The 23,739-nt window shown below is 37.0% G+C and overlaps 1 protein-coding gene across 11 annotated transcripts in view; it reads left to right on the top strand.

The window, feature by feature from the left end:
• Window positions 1-23,739, top strand: part of KDM6A (lysine demethylase 6A) — a 161,073-nt gene that overhangs the window by 31,134 nt on the left and 106,200 nt on the right. For all 11 annotated transcript variants that reach the window (XR_010072296.1, XM_063344335.1, XM_063344349.1 and 8 more), the window contains exons 3-4: window positions 5,197-5,305; window positions 18,574-18,623. Coding sequence is in view for 10 of the 11 variants with exons in the window: in XM_063344335.1 (XP_063200405.1) it covers window positions 5,197-5,305; window positions 18,574-18,623 (159 nt within the window). In the remaining variant the exon portion in view is untranslated. The remainder of the gene's footprint in view (window positions 1-5,196; window positions 5,306-18,573; window positions 18,624-23,739) is intronic.

Here is a 23,739-nt window from a genome sequence, read left to right on the forward strand (position 1 = left end):
CTTCTGCTTTTGTGGTCTGTAGATACCCCTCAGTCTGACTGGCAGTAGATAGTGTGATCATCGCTTCAGTGTCCAGCACTGTCTGCCTAATGAGTTTGTTTTCCAGAAGGGTAAACTATCCCTTAAGAGCTAATTAACACTTAATTTCTAAGCATTAGTGTAGTATGCATCTCATCTGTGAAGAGTCTCCACTGGTGTCTCTCCACATTTTTTTTCACATGGAATTTTTTTTCGTGCTTCTAGTTCTCATTACCTGCTTGCAAAGCCCATCCATTCAGGTTATTGCTTTCTAGAGAAACAAGAAAAAAGAAGCAGGATCTGTTTGTTTGTTCCCCCTGCCACGATAGAAGGCTTATCTTACACATGCAATAGTATTTTCTGTTGTGAACTTTAAGGTTCTAGGAACTTTGAATTTGTCGTTTTACACTAAGTTGTCTGCATGAAAGTACTAACTTTTTCTTCAGTGGTTTATTTATTACCCAGTAAAGTTCAAATAATTTCTTTCACTGGACATTTTACTGCCCAGCTGTTGCCATACTAATGATTTATATTGCTGGAGTTTTTTTGGTTTTCTGTGGTTGGCAATGTTTTTTCTGTTTTAAGTAAAAATTTGCTGACTCAGTGCAGTCCTCCATTTTCATATCATTAATATATTAAAGAGTTAATTATTAACTTTTTGGTGTGTTGGGCCATTTAGTCCTGCTACTTTCATCTTAGTCAATCATGCTTGTCAAGAGTAAGAAAGGACATCATTACATCATCTTTATAAACTATTCAAAAAAGCTGTCTTGATATGTTTTATTTTTAATACAATTGTTTAGCAGTAGTTTGAATTTGTGCTGTAAAATACAAATAATTGCAGTATCACTGCAACCAGTAATAATGTTTTTTCTTCATATTAGTTGAAGTAGAAATAACATCATCCTTTTCCTTGATGCAATAGAGCTGTACTATGTATCAGTGACCTCTGTATGCAAAACTTAGAATTCTGGGCTTATCTGTTGGATTTTTTTGTTGTTGTTGTTTTATTCCCAAATCTAGGGTCTTTTCTTCATTAAAAGAAATCATGTCAATAGTAGCTAAAATTTGCATTTGTTTTATAGGGTTGTTTTTGTTTGGTTTGAGTTCTTTGGGGGGATGGGTAGGTGAGAACGTTCCTCTTACAACAGAGGGAAAAAATATTCCAGTTCCTTTCCCTTTGGGATAATAAGTAGTGAACATACAGGGATTTGGTAGTGCATTTTAAAGATGATGATGGAATTATCTTATTCTTTTGTGAACTCAAAAGGATGTTTTGCTACCTTTGTCCCAGTTGACAAATAAACTAAGACTTTTTCTTCACTATATTATATTTAAATGTGTCCTAAGAACTGGTGGTTGAATTTGTGAAATCAGATTTACCCCAGTCATGAACTATGATGTCATAAGTGGGGTTTGTAACTGTCATGTCAGCAGTGTCGACAATGGTGTATTACTTCAGTTTGCTTTTAATCAAGCAGGTGGCAGAAAACATGAGTATTACTGGGTTTTTTGTATCATATAAACGACTTTTTTTTCCAGGAGCCATGCCTGTATTTGTTTCCTTCTTCTGCCCTAGTTGCCACACTGCGAAGCAGCTGTGGGTGATTATTTTGCCAAGTTCCTAAATTCTTCAGGTTTCCCTTCTATCTTCATGCAGCCTTGAACAAAGGGAAGGAAGTGTACGATGTTCTGTAGCAATCTTCCTTTTCATTTCAGGGTCTTTCTCTTCTTAATTTGTCAATACTAGCAATTCTCAAGGCTGGCTCCATTGAGTGCACTTATTTGGAGAAATAACAATACTTAAAATCCTGAGGGGTTTTAAACTTCCTTAGAATTCTTAGTGTCTCAGGATGATTTAAATTGGTTGCACAAGTGGTGCCATAGATGGCCTTTACAGTTACAGATCTATTGAAATGAGATCTTTTTATTATTCCTTCAAAGAAATCATATACAGATACGTGTAGTTGTGACCTCCCTCTTCAAAATGCTTTGCATCTGTTCATTCAACTAAGAGACAAATTCTTATCTGTACAGAAGAATACTTGTTCCTTCCTGAAGATGTTTATGGAGGGGTTTAACGGGGAAGAAAGTTTCTCAACCAGTCCCAAAGTTGGATAAATCAGTTTGTCTAAGTGAATCTCCTCTGGCTACTAGAAAGAGCAAGAGCCACATACTGACTAGTATGCTCATCCTCCAGAGACTCGGAGGTTGACTTTGGTCTTCGCATAGAGGAAGTAAAGCTTGCTCCTAGTTTCTGTTTCATTTTGTTAGAATGTGCTAGAAGAATTTTAAAAATTCATATGAAACAACCTTCACAATTTAAGTTTGCATAAATGTGTTTTCCTGATAATGTTGCAAATAGGTTAGAGATAACCGAGAGGGTGTACTTAACCCGTGTAGCTGAAATGCTCTTACAGTAACAGTTAACTGTTACTTAAAGAGGAAGTTCTGTTTTGCAGCTGTGGTGTACTATGTCTTGCCTAGTGCTGGCATTAGTAAGATGGCTTAGCGGTATCTGCAAAGTGTAATTTAAGGGAAAATTTGCCTTATTGAGAATTGGTTTGAGTTGCGTGAAAGACTTGGGCACGGCTTTTTGTATCCCTACTATATGTAGTGCTTCAGATGCTTGTGATATATCTTTTAATGAGGATTTACGTAAAAAGGGGCTGGGGAAATGTTAAGGGTCCCTTGACGCTTAGCTGCTTAAGTGCATGTGATTCATAATTTCCTTGAACATCTGTATAGAAAAATTCTGTTACATTCGTTCATAAAGTCAAGTTCCCTTTAAATACATGCAGCCATCTAATTCAGGAAATAAACTACCCCAACTTCCTCTCCAACAGTTTTTGTAAGATACCTGTTGTGGTAGCAGTTTCTATGTGCTCTGAGCAGTGACTGAATTGTAGAAGACAAAATATTAGTGTAAGAAAATGTCATAGTGTGAGTATTCTCTTCAGCAGCTGCCGCAGGTATGGCATATCATTAGAAAACGGAAGGCCTATCTGCAAATTAATCTGTGACAGTAACATTAGGGGCACCAGCAAGAATTGTTCCAATTTGTACAAATTGAGAGATGAGACCAAAAAGTGGGGAGAGGAAGCAAGGCACAAACCCCAAGATTCTGCATTAAAACATTTGCAAATGGGAATAGCTTCAACTGGGGAGCCAGAATGTTGGAGAATCAGTTCATACACACATATAGTTAAGAAAGCTTGTGTGCTTTGCGTCTCATTCCAGGGATCATATTTTTTAGATTGAGAGTTGGCTGACTCCAACAGGCATTTAAAAGAGTAGTAGCTTCGATTAACCATCAGCAGAATTCCAGTCCTTCCAGTGCAGTATGCTAAGGCAAAACATGCACCGTGAATGAAAAAATCTGCAGCATTTTTTAGATATAGTGGCAAATACTTATCTCAATTTAATATCTTCAGAATATGGCCAAATAACTACACTTTGAAATATGTAATTTAAATGGTTTTATTAAATCATTTTAATACCGCACATACACCTAATAGATTTAATATAGATGTTACCCGCTTTGCTGCAATTTTGCGGCAAGATAGCTTTGTTTTTATCCACCAGAACTTTGTTTCTGAAAACAACCATAAAGTAAGGCTATTCTGGACTTGGAAGTAAGTGAAAGCGTATGTAATAACATTTCAAGCCTGGGATGCAAACTGAGACCCACTCATCTGGTTGCACACATGGCTCTGTGTCCATCGAGTACAGCAAGGCCTATCTTACTATGGCTTACTATTTAAAAAAAATAAATTTAAAACTAGGGTAAAAATGGCAAATTGAAGTACAGATTAGATCAGTAGTTTGGATTCTCCACAAGTGTGTTTTAACTATTTCTTAACATTTCCTCATTTTATTGTTGACATTTCTCATTTCAATGATTAATACAAGTGTACACAAAGAAAAAAACACAAATACGGGCAAACCTACTATTTTAGTATTTGGACCATCTTTTTTCCCCTTTTGAATTTCCAGTTTTAATAAAATGACTTAAGGAAGCTCATCATTTCAGATTAAGTATTAAGGTCTTTGATTACTGTAATATATTAAAATCAAGCAGATCATAATTGCAACCAAATATTTAACATAGTCAGACCATGAGCTGGTGAAAGTAATGGATTAACCAGCTAGAATTAGAACTTGTTGGAAGTCTGTCAAGCTTTTGAGATCTGTGAAGTCTTGTGCCGGTGCAAAAGACCTTCCCTGCCATTTAAGTTTATTCAGCTACTTCATTTTAATGGCTAGTATGTTCAAAAGCAAGAAACTAGAAGTTCCAAAAGTTGGGAAACTGATTTTATTTATTTATTCCTAAAATGAAGTAGGGTCATGAGGTAAGAATGTAATAGGTAAAAGATCGTAACCACTGTGGTGAATAGAAGGTATTGGTTCAGTTTGTTAAAAATGTGTGTTTGCAGCGCAGAACATGCTTTGATTGTGTGTGCTGCTTAAAAACTTCTCGGGCAACTTTTCTCAAAGTAGAACTATTTTCTAATTGGATTTACATTTCTAACTTTAGCTTTAGTTAGTCTACAGTAACCATATATTAAGTAGAAGGTAGTAAACTGCATTTTATGACATGATAGAGGTGTGTGAAAAGAATCAGGTTTTGGGAAATGGATGCTAAGGTATAGATAAATATAAATATTATAAATTGCCTAAGCTAGTATGTTGAGGTAGCATATTCTTCAGTTTAGCAAAAACTAGTGAAATATCTGATAGAATGAAATGTGACTCCTTTAGGAAAAAAAAAACACAGAATGAGAATAAAATCAGAGAGTTTTCTTTCTTGCAGATTGGAAAGAATAAATAAAATCCATCCTTTTGCATTTCGTTGATTTTTTTAAATTAAAAATTGTCATGTATGTTTGAGGTTTGTTTTGTGCTTGGGAAATTGAATGCTTCTGGAGACCACAAATAAACCAGAGAAAACTATTGTTCATTTGCTGTCAATTTGCATTAGAATCAGTGAACTAACAAATCTATTCCGTCTGAAATATTACATTTCTTTTTTGAAAAGTAATGCTAACTGCATTATTGAGAGTGTTTGTAGACTTCTTGCCTTGCAGACTAACAAGAATCTTTGTTATTTCTCAGAAAATGTATTATTTGCTTTAGTTAAATACAGAATTTTGAAAACCTTGTATTTCTTTTTCCTAGGCTGTTCGCTGCTATGAATCGCTAATTTTGAAAGCTGAAGGAAAGGTCGAGTCTGATTTCTTTTGTCAGTTAGGTCACTTCAACCTCTTATTGGAAGATTATCCAAAAGGTAAGGCTTTTCAGTACTTCTGATAAATGTCATTGGGGATTGTCATTAGATATAGGTGACACAACAGAATGAAAAATATTTAGATAACTCACTGTTTTCTCGGTTTGTGCTATATTTCAAAGCCCATAACAGAATAAGACTGATGATGTCTTTACAAAAGCGAGTTGTTCTTTTCTTTTTATTTTAATTGAAAAAAACGAAAGTTTCTTCATGTTATACAGCACTACCATACTGCCTACGTCATTTCTCTGGTTCATTATTACATGACTGTACAAGCAGTTGAACCCCCCATGCCTCTGAAGGTTTCCTGTGGGGGGTGGGAGACTCAGGTGCATAGGACGAGAGCCTGTCTTATTGCTTCCTTGTATGTCCACAATCTCAACAGGTAAGGCTAGGCTGAAAGTGTTAATTCAAAAGCAAAAATGTCCACTTAAAGTGTGTTTCAAGTTCTCTTTAAATATTGAGTGGAAGAATGGGTATAGGGGTTTGGGGGTGGTTGTGGGTGTTTTTAGGTCTCTGCTTCATCAGATTTTGAAATGACTTTAATGTTTTTTGCCATCCTTGCAGCCATAGAACTGTACAGACGTTTGTGCTTTGTTGCTTGTGGGTCAGTAGAAGGCTTTTTTGGTAGTGGTGTGGATTCTCAAAGATGCTCTGCTGTGTTGCTGACTGAGACATAGGGCTAGATCTTCAGCTTGTCCTCTTTCCACTTCATGTCACGCTGGGTGTCAGACCCAGGGTCTGAGAGCTGCCTGCCTCCCAGTCATTGTGGGAGGTATGGATGAATAGAAAGCCTTTTTGGATCTTACTCTACCTAGCTAATTAGAACAGGTCAGAATGTATTTTTTTTTTCCTGGGTTGTCTTTTTTTTTATTGTTGTTGCATTTAGTTTTAATATGAATGCAGTTCTGGTTGACTTTGTGTAAGGAAACAAACAACACCCCAACCCCAAAAATGTCTACTCCCACCCCACCCCTTTTTCTAAACACACAAAAATACTGGTTTACCTTGGGATGTAGAAATAAGGAAATGACTTGTAACTGACAGTAGTTCAAGAGCACTGCTTAGTGATTCAGGCTAGCTGTGGACCGTTTCATAACAGTGTGTATATATGTCCAGTCTGACATAAAACAGTGTGAGGTAGGGTTCCTGGAAATCTACCTCACCTTCATTTCTTGGGTGACAAATGTTTAGTTTTGATATTACTGTGGAGGAATTTGCAGTTATCTAGATTCAGTGTGTAAATTCAGAAGGCTTTGAGTGGTTGAAACATCTGTCTCTTCCTGTTGAATACATGGGGAACTTTGGAACCTTAGTATCCACAACTTGTACCTACATCCCATTCTACTGGTCTGATATAACCACTGCTATTTCCAATTCCAGAGACATGGGAAAACCTGAAGAGAACACGGCAATATGCTGACTATAGAATTTACTGAAGAATAGTCTGATCCCATGTTTTTATTTTATTTCATTTTATTTTATGAAAATTCCCAGCACCCCCTCTGCTAACAACTTACTCTGCTGTTTCTGATTAGCCTAATACAACTTGCTATGATGTGAGTGCAGTATGGCTTATTGGTTATACTCTACTTACCAAAGACAGGGCAGGAGTGTGGGCTGTACTGTGTTATCTTTGCTGTTGAGTTGATAACAGTTAAAAGTGACAGGACTAGGTGTTGCTATGGATCAGAGGAGAGGTTTACTGATGGAGAGTCTGCTTTTTACTGTGTATATAATTTTAAGAACAAGCCTAAAAAAATATAAATAATGGTTGAAAATACCAGTTCTTCAGAACCATAATCAAACATGGGCAGAACTGTGTGGGAAGAAACGTACAGGCATTAAAAACCTGAATTTAAAATACTTTGTATTTTCTTAGATGCCTGTTTAAAGACACGTCTCAATCATGAAAGAAGTCTCAAAAAGTGAAAAAAATTAGTAAAGAAGTATATAAAAAAAAAAGTGTATCTTTATTTTCGAAGAAATGGGATAGTAGTGAAAATAATACTGGAGTCATTGTAATTGATGGGAAAAGGGAAGTTACAGGTTTGGGGTTTTTTTTATTAGGTGAGGGACACATGTTCTTGTTCACAACAGTTGTTGAACTCCAGTACCAAAGACAGTAAAAGTATTATCCACACTGCAAAAACTCATAAGTGTTCTATAATTAATTTACTACTGTTATTTGAACAAAGTAGAATGCTGGTATGTTTAAATTATAAATTTGAAGTAAAAATAAAATTTTATTCCATTCAATTAAAGTAACAGAATTTATAATCATATATTCTAATTGCAATTATAGTTAAATTTTATATGCTTGGGAACTGAAAATTAAAGGGAGTTCAGAAATGTTTTAATCTCACTAATGTATATTTAATTCAGTTTTTAAGTCCTGAACTTCCAGAAGTGTAAAATGCTGAAGCAGGAAGGATGATCTTCAGAACTATAAATCTGTCTAGTCTGAAGTTAGTCTTCGACAAAGTTGTGGAGAAACTGATTTATTTAATAAATTGGATGTAATCAATAAAATATCACAAGATAGTAGCGTTACTAATGCTGAACAACTTTTTTTCCTTGGAAGCCTATTATTTATTCAATTAAATATCTTTAATAAATGTCTACACCTTTGTATATAGTGTGAAAAGATGTGTCTTTAATAAAGGCAAATGTGTCAGTGTTCTTTGTTTAAAAGCGTTTGCAATATAGTTTGTGCGAAGCAGACCAAAGTTGTTAGTTGATTGCGGAAGTTGGACCAGTGATCAGGATGAAGCAAGGCTTGGCTGATAACAGTTCTATTGGGTTTCATGTCTGTAGTTTCTTCTGGTTTGATCTGTCTCATTTTTTTCACAGATATGTTGACAGATGTGGATCATTCAGTTGGGTGTATTCGTTGTGTGTTGGTATTTTCATGTAGCTCATACCTTCTTATAAATGTAGTAAAAAAGACTGTAGGTCATTTCTTTATAAGAATTAGGACTCATACCTCAGAGAAGAGGGACTTTTGAGAAAGATTTGTGGCAGGTCGCTGCATGTCATTATCGGAACTAACCAGGCAAGTACTTCTCTTGCTGCGTGTAAGCAGGGAATATCAGTTAGGGGGAGGCTGCCTTGGAATGTGGAGGAAGTTCATGGCTGATGCCTTGCTGAAGTCTAAATACATCTAGCATATATATTTATATTTTTAAATGAAACTTGTTGAAGGTTGTAGCAATTTCTCTTGAAGTGCATTATGTTTTCTGTCACTTATAGCCGCTGAAGTCCAGATTTAATATGCTTTTTTTTCCAAAAAAAAAGAAGTACTTGTCTCCAACAGAAGTTGTGAGTTTACATCAGAAATGACTGGATGAAGTGTATTTTCTGCATTATATCTGAGGTTAGACTACAGTATCACAGTGTTTTTTCCTAGCCTTTAAAATCTCCGAAGCTGGTCCGGAGCTTGTAGTTTTCCCAAAATGCAGCGTGTTTGGATTGCTGTTGTTAGCTAAAGACTTTTCTCTGCAGCCATGCAATTGAATTGTCTTGTTAATTGCACTCTGCTACTCTTAGGAGAAGGTCCAAGGCAAAGCATCAGTCTTTTTGGAGATTTTGAATACTGTGAGCCACTGACTTGTATGATGATTATAACCAAGGCAGATTGGTTCAGCTAAGCAAGCATGTTCAAGGTGGTTTCTGTGCCCAGCTTTCATCATCTTGATCATTACTGGTCAGAATTTGGTTTCAGGATTTCCCAAAATGAGAACATTCACTCCTCCCAGTGAAAAACTATTCTGTTTCCTCAGTAGCATTTTCTTAACTCTAATCAGATGTCTTCCTCCTATTTTTTTTTTTTTTTTTTTTACTGAGGCAGCTATTCCCCAGCTGTTTAATTGTTTCAGAGGTTTCCAAACTGGTTGTTCCCTGGGCGTGTCTTTGGTGGCACCCCCCGTCTGCTTGTTGCTGCTCTCTGCTTTGTGCTGGCACAGCTGAACGTGCAGCTGTGTGGGGAACTGATCCAACTGAAAAATAACCTAGCAGAAAAAAGTGACGCAATTGCCCCAGAATGTGAAACCTCAGCCTCAGGTCTTGCCAGAGGAGGTTGATGAGTTGTCATGTAGGCTTTTGGACTCTGGAAGCATTGTGAATCCAGCTAGGACTCCATGGTATGGTATATACCTGTGAACTTTGTTTACTACTGCATTCCTCGGGAGGGATGGGATTTTACCAAAATTATTGTACTGTTAGTATTGGAGGAAACTGATGCTACATCAGTAGTTGGAGATCTTTTAATTTTATTTTTTTTTTCCCCATGACTCTGGTTTCCGTAAGGAGTACTGAGTGCAAGCAATGGTCTTTTAAGGTTTTGGTTCTAGTCGAATGAGCTCATGGACTCTGACATCAATCATCTGTGTTTTCCTTTGGGATCTTTATTTTGTAGAAGGGTCATATATATTGGCTGTGTTCCAGCCTGTGATTTGGGGGGGCAGCTAACAGTTGCACAAGTGGAGACATACTTTTATCATTTGCCTCCTTGAATTGCTGTCCTCTAAGCAGAATTCCTGGATGTAGAAGTAGATGACACAATTAATGAATGATTTTGGAAAAACATGCAATTACTCACATCACAGTTACTAAAGCACAATAAATACTGCACTAAAGTAATTCTTACTGCTGTACTCAACTGATAATCACATTTTTGTACTATGTCAGAACAGTTTGAATAATACTTATTTTGTTTGTAGAGGCTGCATTGTGAAAAACACTCATAAAAATATTGGAAGTAATTTGTAAGGTTGTGTTAATTAGTCCAAGGGCATTTTTTAGTAATTGTTAAGTTAAGATTTAAAACAAAACTGAAAAAAGATACAGAATGATTATTGAGGTACTCATTTATTAAGATACAGCATAAACCCAAAATTTAAACACTTCTTGATTGGTCTTGTGTAAATTTGTTTGGTTGCGAGAACAACTCCCAAATTCAGCAATGTATGTGTGTTCCCATGTGCTTTCCATTCCAGCTACGGAGGTGGTTTCTCTGTAGTGGTTAATGTCTTAGTCTTTTAGGACTTTGAAGGAAAGTATTGTCATTAGGAAGCATTTCAATGCGCTGTGTTCTGAGGTACGGAGTAGTAGGAGCCATCTTAAAAAATGTAAGAGAGAATTTACCAGCATAGGTAGGGTTGCTGCAGGGTTGCTGCAGGGTTGCTGCAGGGTTGCTGCAGGGTTGCTGCAGGGTTGCTGCAGGGTTGCTGCAGGGTTGCTGCAGGGTTGCTGCAGGGTTGCTGCAGGGTTGCTGCAGGGTTGCTGCAGGGTTGCTGCAGGGTTGCTGCAGGGTTGCTGCAGGGTTGCTGCAGGGTTGTCTTTTACTGATGGGTCCTGAAGAACTGGAATGGGTTTTAAGTAGCATAGCAATCTGAATGAGTTGAGGAAGAGATAACTGTGTTTCAAATAAGTGTGATTTTTTTTTTTTAGGTTTTAGGTTTTTTAGTTTGTTGTTTGTAATTGTTAATAACTGGCAGAAATTGTGTTGCTTCTATTTAGAGCTGTTTATTTCATCTTCAGAATGCTGTTAACTTTCAGGCGTTTTAATTTCAAGCAGTTCACGCTGTTGTGTGAAATTCCTATAGAAAGAAGTAAGAACGTTATCTTAAGCTTAGAACATTAAAATGTTCTTCAGTGGCAGGGGGGAGGGGGTTAGAAGTAGAAGATTGTTATTAGAGAATACACCTGGACCATGTTTTTTTGACTGGTTGTCTGAACATTTTCTTTTTTGGGCAGAGTTCTAAATAAACAATTGTTAAAAGTAATTTTGTGGAATACGCTCTTTGAAGGATTTTTGAGCTTCATGTGATTCTTCTGTGTTCCTTCACTGATATTCTTGCTATTTTAAGACCTTTCATAGAGTTCATTATCTAAAGGATTTCTGTAACGGTGAACTCCTTGTCAGACTTGTGTATATCTTACACGTTTAGTCTCCTGTGCAACTCATAGTTGGACATGATCATGGGGCAGTGGGCTTCTCACCACTTTGCTGCTGCATTATATTTCCAGATGAAGATGTGTAGCGTAAAATTACTTGGAGGACTATTTGGTGATTTTTCTTTCTTAAATATAGGATTTTGTTGCCTTTGAGTGCCTGCTTTCATTCTGTGTTAAAAGAAAGACATGCTTTAGGCTTCTTTGGTTGTCTCTTAGGTACTTTCAGCACAAGTCTCTGGAGGAAGTGGAGAACAGCCTCTTTCCTGAGGCCTTGGAGCAAAAGACCCGAGCTGCATTTTGCTGCTCTAGCTTCCACAACGTTTTTTTTTGGGTCATTGTAGAATCACAGAATAATTTAGGTTGGAAAAGATCCTTAAGATCATTGAGTCCAACCATTAACCTAACACTGTCTAATCCACCACTAAACCATGTCCGTAAGCACCACATCTACACCTCTTAATACGTCCAGGGATGTTGACTAAACCACTTCCCTGCACAGCCCATTCCAATGTCTGATAACCCTTTCGGTGAAGAAATTTTTCCTTGTATCCAATCTAAACCTCCCCTGGTGCAACTTAAGGCTGTATCCTCTTGTTCTATTGCTTGTTACTTGGGAGAAGTGACTTGGGAGAACTGACACCCACCACATTACAACATTCTTTTGGGTAGTTGTAGGGAGCAATAAGGTCTCCCGAGTCTCCTTTTTTCCAGGCTAAACAACCCCAGTTGTTTAGCTAAACGACCTCAGTTGCTCCTCATAAGACTTGCGCCCTAGACTCCTCACCAGCTTTGTTGCTCTTCTTTGGACTTGCGCCAGCACCTCAGTGTCTTTCTTGTAGTTAGGGGTCCAAAACTGGACATAGCACTTGAGGTGCAGCCTCACTGGTGCTGAGTGCAGGGGGACGGTCACTTCCCTAGTCCTGCTGGCCACACTATTTCCAATACAAGCTGGGATGCTGTTGGCCACCTGGGCACACTGCTGGCTCATAGTCAGCTGGCTGTTGACCAACACCCCCAGGTCCTTTTATTCTAGGCAGCTTTCCAGCCACTCTTCCCCAAGCTTGTAGTGTTGCATGGGGTTGTTGTGACCCATGTGAAGGACCTGGCACTTGGCCATGTTGAACCTCGTACTGTTCGCCTCAGCCCATCGGTCCAGCCTGTCCAGATCGCTCTGTAGAGCCTTTCTACCCTCCAGCAGATCAACACTCCCGCCCAACTTGGTGTCATCTGCAAACTTACTGAGGGTGCACTCAATCCCCTTGTCCAGGTCATTGATAAAGACATTAAATAGAACTGGCCCCAGTACTGGGTCCTGGGGAACACGACTTGTGACCGGCTGCCAACTGGATTTAACTCCATTTAACTCCATTCTGGTCTGGGCCAGGCTCACTCCTTGGGCCTGGCCATCCAGCCAGTTTTTTACCATGCAAAGAGTCAATTCCATTGACTCAACCTTGGAATTTCCTTCCCTTTTGATGTCTTTAATTTTATGGCCCAGCAGCATTCATCTTCCTGGGTTAAAACACTATTGTGGATAAAACGTGCACTGTGTAATAAGCTGTTTCCATAACCTATATATGTCTTCAAAGTATTTAATGATGACTTATTTTTCCTGGAAGCATTGTCAGATTTAAAACAACGTATGTGCCCTTTCTTTGCTTCCCTTATGCGGTTCTTCAGCTAATTTTTATCTTACTATTCATTTTCACATTAGAAAAGCACTAAGAAATGTTAGTGCTTGTTTAAAAATTAATATTAAAAAAAGAAATTTTTATTTAAGAAAACAAGTATTGATTTACACAGAAGATTATGGAACTTTGAGTTGTTTTAAAGTTCTCTTTTCAGGGGTATGTCATCAAAGTAATGCCTGCTCTTAACTTTTTAAAGTTTAGCAAGCCAAAAATCTGTTAGTCACATTTAGCCTTGCAAGGTGCCACTAGATGGTGTCAGTATCTAGTTCACTTTTTCCATACTCAAGCACTAAAATACTCAAACTGCTCCATGTTTGCATCACTTTCAAAGGCCTCTTAAATTTTTAGGTGTCATAAAGCAGGTTTGTTAGAGCAGATCATAAAAGCCATTCTTCTGTGACTGCATGATTTCAGATTAGACGTGCTAAAAATGACAGGTAAGTGGGTCTCAGTCCAGATGTTTTGCTGCCCATTTTCACCTTACTGATTTGCTGAAGTTATGTATTTAGACTCTGGATATGAAGAGAGATTGTCTCTCAGATCGCTGAAACAGTTATGTATTTTACAAAGTTTTACCATTTTCTCATGAAATTAAGTAGATTTTAAAAAACCACAAAACATCCTAAAACTGCATACATGGCAATTATGCAAAATTTATTTTGTATTCTCTGTGTGAAATCAAGGAATCTTAAACAGGGGCAAATAAGAAACCAGTATTGTCCCCGTCCTGATTCTGAGATGTCCCTTGACCCTAGTCGTAGTAAGAGAAGAAGTCAAACACTTAGGGGCAAATAATAAAAGCTGTCAGCGTTAAAGTAACTGTGGGTGTTGCAAAGTGGGTAGTTGTGGTAGTTCTTTGAACTCATCAAGGGTCAGCTTTGCTCTAGGTGGCAGAGGCTTAAAGACAGATTCCGAAGGGAGCCTGAGCTGAGGAGGTTTCTTACTGTCCCGTAGTTTTAGTTCTTTGTGTGGAAAGATGGTGTTTTTCTTTTCAGAGCTATTTTAGGTAAACATTGTTTTGTTCTCATCAGGCAATATAGCTGATGGTGATTGATCTGTAAAGCTATATATACCATTGGGCATACACCACCACCACTCCCCCAGTCCACCCCCCACCTCCACCCCCACCTCCATTCAGGGCTGGATGGTAAATGCTGTGTCTGCCACTCAGTGGGATGTAGGGTTTTCAAGAGTCTGATCACAAGGATTACCTGTTAGACAAATAATGTAAATTGCCAGGTTTTGGAGAGAGATGTTAATAGGAAGAGTGTAAACTGATACAGTAAGTAATGAAATACTGGGCAGAGGATGGAGATAGGTAACTATGAGCACCTTTTTTAGGAATTTAACATTTAACCAGGGCTAATGACATTAATCAATTTTTACCAAAAAGAAAAGAAATAAACTAGTCAGATAATCCCTTTCGGTGTAGCATAAGGAGAAGTAAACAGAGGCAAGACATCCATGAAGGATTGTAGGCCTCTGGACAGACTGTGAACCCTGGAGTACCTAACCAGTGGGAAACAGGGGAGGGAAAATTCGGCCGGGGACTAGGAAATAAAAAGGTGTGTTTCAAGAACCAAAAGTGTGCCTACTTGCTAGGTCACCCGTTTTTGCAAGAACGTTTAAATAAAATGTGCTTCGTATCGTTCACTGCCTGAGCCGTTGTTACTGGATAAGGAACATTTCTCACAGTCCTGTTCTTCCTGAGACTGGATGTGCATTTTCTAGATGCTCAGGGGTGGTTTGCATGCTGAAAAAAGCAGTTTCTATAGATGTGGCCTCCAACAATTCTATATATTTAAGAATTTCAGTGGCAAACTTTTAGATTGGAAAAGCTCACTAATAAGTTCCTAATCAGAAAATTGTCTGCAGAATTCTGCTGTGCCTGAGTGGTTTCAAAGTACTCGTTTCGTTATACTTAAAAAGGAACAACTTAACTGAAATGGGGTAGTTCAATTGCATCCGTAAAAATGGGAGTTGACCCTATGTTGTAAGAGGGGCTGTAGTTCATAGAATTTCTTCTTTCCTGACAAAAATTGTCCCCCCTTGGAATGACTAGTCTTGGATGAAAAGTAAAGGTGCAAATGACATTGCAGCCTTCTATGTGTGGGGCTTTTTGGTGTTGGTTTTTTTTTGGTTTAATTCTACTAACGTGATGCATGACCCAAGTGACTTTTCACTTTTTAATAAACTAGGGAATATAATCCTGTAATTAGAATCATAGAACTGATGAAGTATAGTCCATGTTTCAGATAGGGACTTGTGCAAAATTTTTGTTGCTTAGCAGATTCACTTGCTCTTTTTTTTCTTCTACTAGTAGGTTGGTTTAATTTTTCAAGTCTTCCTTACATAATTTGATTTCTAGCTGCCTCTTATATTCAAGATTCTTCTTAGGGATCTGCTTGATTAGGGATGTTTCATGTGGTCTCTGGCAAAAATATGCTATCTTGAATCCCTTTTTTCTGTTTTTCTGCCTGTTCCTTCAATCCTTTTTAGTGGAGCTTGAGTGCCTGTGGAGCATGTGTTTAATCTAGATGTAAAGGGGGCTGAAATAAACTTTCACAGGTTACTAACTGGAAGTTGAGCATTTGTTAAATACTGAAATTGGGCATCAGTAACAGTTTCTAGTTGTCTAATGAGGAGGAAAGGGACGTTTAGCTCCTGTGTAGGGGATGCCTCCATGATTCGTTGTTATGCATTTTCAGTACAACACTGACAATTTCAACATTTCGTCTTCAAGATGTTAAGTAGAAGCAGAATACTGTTACCCTAGAAGGAAAGGCTGGATCCCTGGACAAGGTTGCTGAATCCAAAAGTAGGATTGGGCACTTCAAACTCTTAAGAGGAGCACTGTAGTGTCGTCTTTGTTCCTCTGGAAGAGTCATGTGACCTTCCTTAGAATGAAGGTCATATCTTCTAATCATGTAAACATGAAATATGCTTCAGCAGTCCATACTTTCCACGTACTTATTTTTAATTGTAGTGTGAACCCGTCACGTTAAAGCGTTCATTTAAACTGTTACTATGGGAAGCTGCTAAATTTTATTGAAGAATGGAAGAGTTAGAAAATAAAATGGTTTGCATACGTCAGCACTCTAAAGAAACTGGTAGAATATCATGGATCAAAGACTCCTTTCTTTGATATAATAACTTTTCCCTGTGTTAAATGGAGGTGCTAGAACTTCTCTGAGCAAGTTTGTTTATGAGCAGTGACCTTGGTGGAGCCTGTTTTTCTGTGCCTCCCAACCTTCCTCCTCCCCTGACCAGGGGCTTTATCAGGTCTGAATGACTGAATACCTTCAGATGTCTTCTCTCCCTTTGCTCAGTGCTGCTCACCTCTGTTCCGTTGATTCTGTTTGGCTGGGGAACAGGCCTGTGTATGCTGTGACTAGCTCAAGTTACGAGCAAGAAGATAGGCTTGAGCTCTACGCCTTTTTGCTATACTTGCACAAGGAATGTTTTGGTCACTAGCAGTAAGGCTTTTTTTTGCACAAGGAATGTTTTGGTCACTAGCAGTAAGGCTTTTTTTTTATCTCTCTCTTTTTTTTTTTTTTTTTTCCTTTCCTTTGTAGGTCTTCTGTTGCTTCCCTGTTTTTGTATTTTTTTTAAACTGTTGGTGTTGTATAAACTTATTAGTACCTTAACTGCTACAGGGAAACATATTTCAGCCCTCTTATTTAACTGATATGCTCATGTAGGTACTCCTACATTTTTTGACATCTGCACTGAAAAAGTTCTTCCTTTCGTTTTCCCAGTATATATCCTTAGCATTGTATTTAATGTTCTTTTCATCTTTTTATTTTATCCATATGCCCTTTGTAATTGACTGCAATAGTTACTTTTTTAAAAAACATAATAAATTATGTTTTCAGTTTCCTAAATCTTGCATAATATTAAGTATTTGAAATATGCTTTAACCCTTAAAATTGAGATAGGTATTGCTTGAGTTAAAAAAAATAATCATTTAAGCATGGTGCATTACAAAACTGTTTCATAGTGTGTGCGTGTTTCTGTTTGGGGAAAGCCAAGCCATTCCCACATTCAAAAGCTAATTATGCCTTTCTGTTGAAAAGTCATTAATGATACCTGGGAGAAGGGGAATCTAGAAGGAGTATTTGTGGTAGGTTGTTTTGTGTTATTGTGAACATCCTTTGTAGAATATGCTTAGTCTTAACATTCTTAAACTTACATTGTTAGACTGCAGTTTGTACCAAATGTTTTTTTTTGGGGGAGGGGGAATCGTGTTCTTAAGATGTGAAAGACTTAGCCCAATTGACTAGATTTTTAAGTGATTTTATTCTTCTGAGTGGCATGTAAACATACTGCATGTTGATAGTGTAAGGATAATGAGTGTTCTAGGTCTTTTTTCTACTCTGGGCATCTAAATAAATCACAGCTTAGAGCACCAAAATTCGAAGCTGGCTTCACAAGTAGTTCAGCGATGAGGGGCACCTTATGGGCATGATTCAGCATGTGTGAGTTAGGCATTTAAAAATACAAGGTTGCAAGTCTCCATAGACAGATGAGTGCCAAGGTGTACTCTTAAGAGGAGAAAGCTCTCTGTGCCTTGTCATTATGTGTATGTTGTTCTTACTTTGCCTAAAACTTGAGGACTTTTGTTAAGTTGTGGAAATGAATATGCAAAACAGGCATTGAAGGGTGATAAAATTTAGGGATGTCGTTTATCCATGGTACTTGCAGGAAATGAACTTGCACATAAAATGTATGTTGTTCTTACTGTCTTAATCTGTTTAGTGTTTGTAGTTTTTCAAAGCAGAGGCGGTCTGTTTTCTGTTTTGTTGTTTGGAAAATACATACTGTGTAGAAACCATTCTTAAATCTTAAGAAGCAAACACTTGAAAAATCAAAATCTTGGTGTTGCTACAGTGAATCATTATTTAAAATTCTTTATTTTTGGATGATGCCTAGTGCAGTGTTTTATAAGAACATAAAGCCTGTTTGAGTTAAGGTCTGATGTGGCCTCTAAGCCAAAGGGCAAGATGAATAAACCAGAATTTTTAGTGGGGAAGAGGGATGCAGCAATGGTGATTTGAAGAATTTGTTGCTAAGTAGAGCTAATATTCTTCTGAACAGAGCTGTTGTTAGCTCTGTTTTCCAGGTTAGTCTTGGTCTTAGATGTTGAATAAAATGTAAGCTTATTTCGCTTTTGTTTCTGTAGCTACTGAATGAAAGGGCATGTGAAATTGATTTCTCTTTGTATGTCCCTCCGCACCAGTTCTTTAGAAATTACAGGACATCAGGGAGCGTGATAAATGAGCTACATGATTAAATTTTTAAATCGTACAACAGCTCTGTCCAGGGCGAAAATCCCAAAATTTCAAATGATTTCTTTTGTTGTAGGCTTTCTTTAAAATATTGCTTGATTTACATTTGTAAGATTAATAATAAATATACTTTTGGGTTGACATTTCATAAAACAAAATTATAATCTTAAGGAATGCATTACCCACAACAGTGTACTTATCGTGGCAGTGTTACTTTTATTAAACCATTTATCATTTTAATGTTGTGTATTCTGAGTGTTAAGGTTTTCTATCTTTTTCTTCAAAGAAAATGCAGCAGAAGAAATTCAACATTTGTTTTTCTTTCCTACAGCATTATCTGCATACCAGAGGTACTACAGTTTACAATCTGACTACTGGAAGGTCTGTATATGCTGCTTTTTTTTTTTTTTAAGGTATTGTTGTAAATGATTGAATTTCTACAATAGATTAATTTCAGTATAAGTTTGAGGTATCTACCTGCAATTACTTTTTGGCATATTAATTGGGTCTTCATGGAAATGTTCACCTTATATGTACAATTTGTTATAAATCTAAGTGGAAATAAATATTCACACCATTCATTGAAATGGCAGATCAATTAACTTGACACATTTTAGATTTATTTTTTTATTATTATCCATTACTTCAGTTTTTCTTATATAAGCATAGATATTTGGATACGTATGAGTATTGAGAGAATCATAACCACTTGAAAGCTGCTGCGCAGGCGTTGGGCTTGTACTTGGAAAAATGTTCTCAGGTTGCTTTTTATTTCCACAGATGCCAAATTGTTTGAAGTCCCTTGCAGTATTTTGGATAACATTCTTATGTAAGGCAGGCAAAAAGACGTGTTAGTATAGCTGTCTTATCTTTTAGTCCATGTAGAGATATCAGGACTTTAAATGATAAAATTGAAAAGTTTCTTACAACAATATTGTGAAAAATAATTAGCACTGTTACATTGTCACATGAAATAATTTGAAGCTCATGATTTAGATAGAGGTGCAGGAAGGCACATAACACAGTAGATACTTGTGTGGTCTTAAGCAGCTGTTTTCCTTTAAAGAGAGCCTAAGTGCATATCTCAAATAGGGAGTGCTCGCTCTAGAAAGACATGAATATTATATACTGGCATTAGAGAAGAAACATTTTCTGTGTTCTTTGCATTTTATAGGGACTATAAGTACGTTTTGAAAAATCCTGAAATAAACAACTTCTCCATTTGGGAGGATGGAAAGGGAGAAAGTCTGGGTAAATAAAGGGTAGACACTGAAATAAGTGTCTTCCGGCACATGGAAGGAGAGGTCCAATTGGAGGGTCCTAGGAATATAGTTCATATTGTAAAGACTCTGCTCCAGTAGAAGTTGTATCGGTGCCATTTTTGTGCCAGGTGATATTGGAGTTGAAGTACATTTTTTTTTCAGAAAGAAGCCCATGTAGTTTAAAAATTACAACAATAAGAGCATTCATCAATTCTTACTTCTTACATGCTCTTGGAGAGTTAGTTTAAGGACTGCTGTAAATGAGTGTTGAAATTGATCAATTAATTAAACATCCGTTGTAATAGTTTCTGTTGTTTGTACTCTTCCCATGTTAAGCATTTCAGAATAGTTTGTGACTTGAATTATTTTTTCTGTCTTTTGTTCTAATGGCTCATTATTAGAAGTGATAGATGATTAGTAATTCCCTGCATTTTCAGAGACTTCAGGGTGAAGTGTAGTTGTTTGTATGTATTTCCATAGGCGTAGTGTTTCAGCGTGGCTCAGAATATTTTCAGCAATTAAAATAAATGCAAACTCTGATAGTTTTGCAATTCCATTTCAAGAACGTGGATGGCAGTAAAATGTGTGATCTGTGCTTGACTTACTGAAAGCAATTTCTGTTTGTATGCAGTGTGCTGATACTCAAATATACCCGTTTCTTGTGTGTATATCAAGTGTTTTACCATGCAGAGATTATTTCAAACAATTCCACTTGCAAGCATGAGAGCATTGTTTGGTGCTGACAAAAGGGCATTTTGACTTTTACAAAGAAAAAAACCACAAAAACCCAATAATTTTTCTTAAAGTTGGCCTCACCTGTGAAAAATACTATGCTACTGGATCTCATTACGAGCTTCCTTATAAATGTGTAGTCCAAGGTGGGTTTTTTTCCATAATAATTTTTGGAGATTTTCTTAGTTTTTATATGCGTGAAAAAGAGCTAAAAGAGACCAAAACCATTTTTCAGTTAAAAACTATTTTGCTGAAACTGATAAAAATCACAGATGAATTATATTTCATCTTATTAACGGATGGTTAAGCTTCTCTGGAGTTGCCAGTAGGAAACTGCCTGGATTTGGTCTAGAGAAAGATCTTCCCCCTCCTGCCCCCCATCTGAGAGGATTTCTTGTTTCTTGTTATTCTTCATGCCTTGTATAAGAAACCATTTAGTCAAGAGCAGTAAGTTTGTTGGTGTATTTTTGTTCACCCTTATACGCTGTTTCATTATACTTGTAATTAACATTTTTTTTCAGAGAGATACAGATGTCTTAAAAAAAAAAAAGCAGTCACATTTCCCTGTTTTACCGTTGTGTTTTTTTTTTTAAGCTGGGTTTTGTTTTTGTTTTTTTAGTTCTTACAGAGTTAGATTTCATCAATTAAGATGTTGGAATTTGTGTTAGTAAAGAAAGAAGGGTGTGAAGAAAGGGTGGCATTTATGAGCTATGAGGAGAGCTGTGTGAGAGTACTGAGAAATTGGTGGAGAGTGCTGAATCACAGGAAGGTTATTATATAAGGCAGGGTTGAAAGCAGACAAGGAACACTCTTATAAACTTAGGCAGCATATCTGAAATTAATTACTGTGGTGCAGTGCAAATTTATGTGGTTGAAATAAGTGTCCTGTATCTTCTTTGTTTTATAAATAGAAAACTTCTAGAAGGGTTGTGAGAGATTTTAGGTTGCTTTGGATATGGTTTGCCCTCCTTACATAGTATTTTTTAGTCTCTGCTACTTGTTTTTTTTCGCTGTTGCATGGGGTTGGCAACTGAGCATTATGTTCCTGGATTGTTCATTATATGATATTCATTCTACAACTCATTTGGGTTTTTTTGGTTTTTTTTTAGTTTTCATGAAGAAACACGTTTTACTTTTTTTTTTTTCCGTAGATTTTTCCGATGTTCTGAATTCTTTTACTAGGTTGTTTTCTGTCAGAATTTGGTGCATAGATTGTTTTGTTTGTAATACAGTAGGCATTTTGTTGATCCTATGGAATAAAAAGAGAAAGAAAAAAGCACTTTAGAAAATATATTGTGAATATATGTTATAGTGACAGAAGTCAAGGTGAAGGGTTAGGAAGATGCTGTATTTTGCCATTTACCAGATCAATACTCCCTCCGTTCTGATGAGATATGACTTCCTTTCAAAGAAGTAATACCTGTACGGATAGTTTTGAAAGAGCTGTGTTGCACTGTGCAACATATTCCTAAATAGACCACTTTTTGCAGTAATGTCTTTGGGCACCCACAGATCAACATAAAATGTCCTGCAAAATTACTGAGTTTCTGCAATTTTTGTTTTACACAGGCACTGTGGTACCTTAACTCTGCATTTAAAAAAAATCATTTGACTTGAGACCTTATGAAGTAAATATCTCAACTTGGATAAAAGTTAAGTTAATTGAGTTCTTGCATTCAAGTAGTTTTCTCAGTGTTTCTTCTTATGTGCCTAGGCTAAAATAAATCTCCCTTCTGTGCAATGTACTTCATTCTGATTTCTTTTTAAAACTTCCCTGTGTCAACATGTTGGGGGAGGTGAGGAGGACTGTGGGGGATGAACGGATAGGAAGGGCAGTTCAGGAGAGGGAGATATCAGCTAGAACTGCAGTTTGTAGATTTGGATGCTACTGAGAAAATAAAGATATCAAGTTGTAAGTGTCTGCCATGGTTATTGGTTTTGACATATTATGAGGAGGCAGGATTAGAAGCTCAGCAAGGAGTAAGATATTCCTGATTTTATCCAAACATGATGGCAGATATCTGGCACCTGGAAAAAGTTATTTTAATCATCTCATGCGGTTGTATCATAATGCAGTTGATCGTACAGAACTCCTTTATATAACGTCTGGGTTTGAGTAGGACTGTCCTAACAGAAATTACAGTACATGAGTGAATTGAGTGTGTATCAGTGTAAAACACCTGGATCTGTTGCCTTGACATGGCTGCCCAGAGCAGAGGAAACCTTAAAAACCTTCCTCCACGGATGTGGGGCTGCGAGAGGTTTCAGTGCTCGCTCGAGTGATTCCTTGGAGGGTTTTACAGAAGCAGCTCGTTGCCCAGTACTTTGACTAGATCTCCTCTGCTTTGGCACGACACTGTTACTGCAGCCTTTACTTGATTTGATAATTTCGATTAAAGTATAGTTGTGGCCTTTTGCAGGCCTTCTTCATATTTGTCTCTTAAAATAAAGGATTCTTAGAAATTTAATTTTGGCTATATGTTTGCAAATAACAGAATTTCCTCTCGCGTTTCTCAGTCTTTATAAAATTGAGGAGAATCCAAAACCATGCTAAGAGGTATTAAAAAAAAAAACAACGCAACCCAAACTGAAATTTTCTTTATAAAGCCCAGGAAAATGCAACTGTGTATGTGTGTGCTAATCATGGAAGAAGGATGGCATCTTAGTCCATGCTGAGTTGTTGGTTTGTTACAGAAAGCAATTTTGTAGTGTTCCTTGTTATGTAGACCTAAAGTGTAATTTGATATGAGGTGATTTTTTACAATGCTGTTTTCTAATTAAATCTACGTAGAAATGTTACTAGGAGCGTTATCAACCTTATGGCTAAAACACTTTTAATTCGTAGTAAGGCTTGTTTTTCCAAAGAACTAAAGTAACAAAAGACCACAAGTGTTCATTTATAAATGTGACCTCTTGCTTGTTTTAATATTCTTATGCAGTTTCTTTTCATCTCTCCAACTTCTCTGTTTTGATAGGCCAAATGTCTTTTTTGGTATGTTTTCTTAATGCTATAAAATAGGAAAACAATTAAAAAAACATTAATGCTTTAATTTTGTATGTTTTGCTGTCTCTTTTTCTCTAGACTCTATTTCCCCCTTTTTAAATAGTTGGACAAAAAAGCAATTACTAGACATACTGATAACAGCAAATAAGAGAATATTTTGCACCTTAGAGGATCTGTTATAAGACAGCAATTTTCCACTTCATTGACTCACAACTGTTTTATTTTCTGCAGTAACCTCGAAATACCAAGTAGTGTTTTTAGACAGAATTCATCAAAACTTCCATTATTTTTTTAATTAGATATAAATGCTTAGTTTAATTGAAACAGTACAGTGGTATAGGATCAGTAGAAATTGCTGGAGCAGGCACTTTCCTGAAACGAAAGCTGAAGGCAGTAGGATGGTTTGTGAACGCTTACTTTTTATTCAAGCCCCTAGTTTTTGGAACTTAGAGAATGAATATAAGGAGACAGATTTCCCCATAAGTGTCCTCAGATTTAA

The sequence above is a fragment of the Chroicocephalus ridibundus genome, chromosome 1, assembly GCF_963924245.1.
Source record: "Chroicocephalus ridibundus chromosome 1, bChrRid1.1, whole genome shotgun sequence".
NCBI classification, from domain to species: Eukaryota; Metazoa; Chordata; class Aves; order Charadriiformes; family Laridae; genus Chroicocephalus; species Chroicocephalus ridibundus.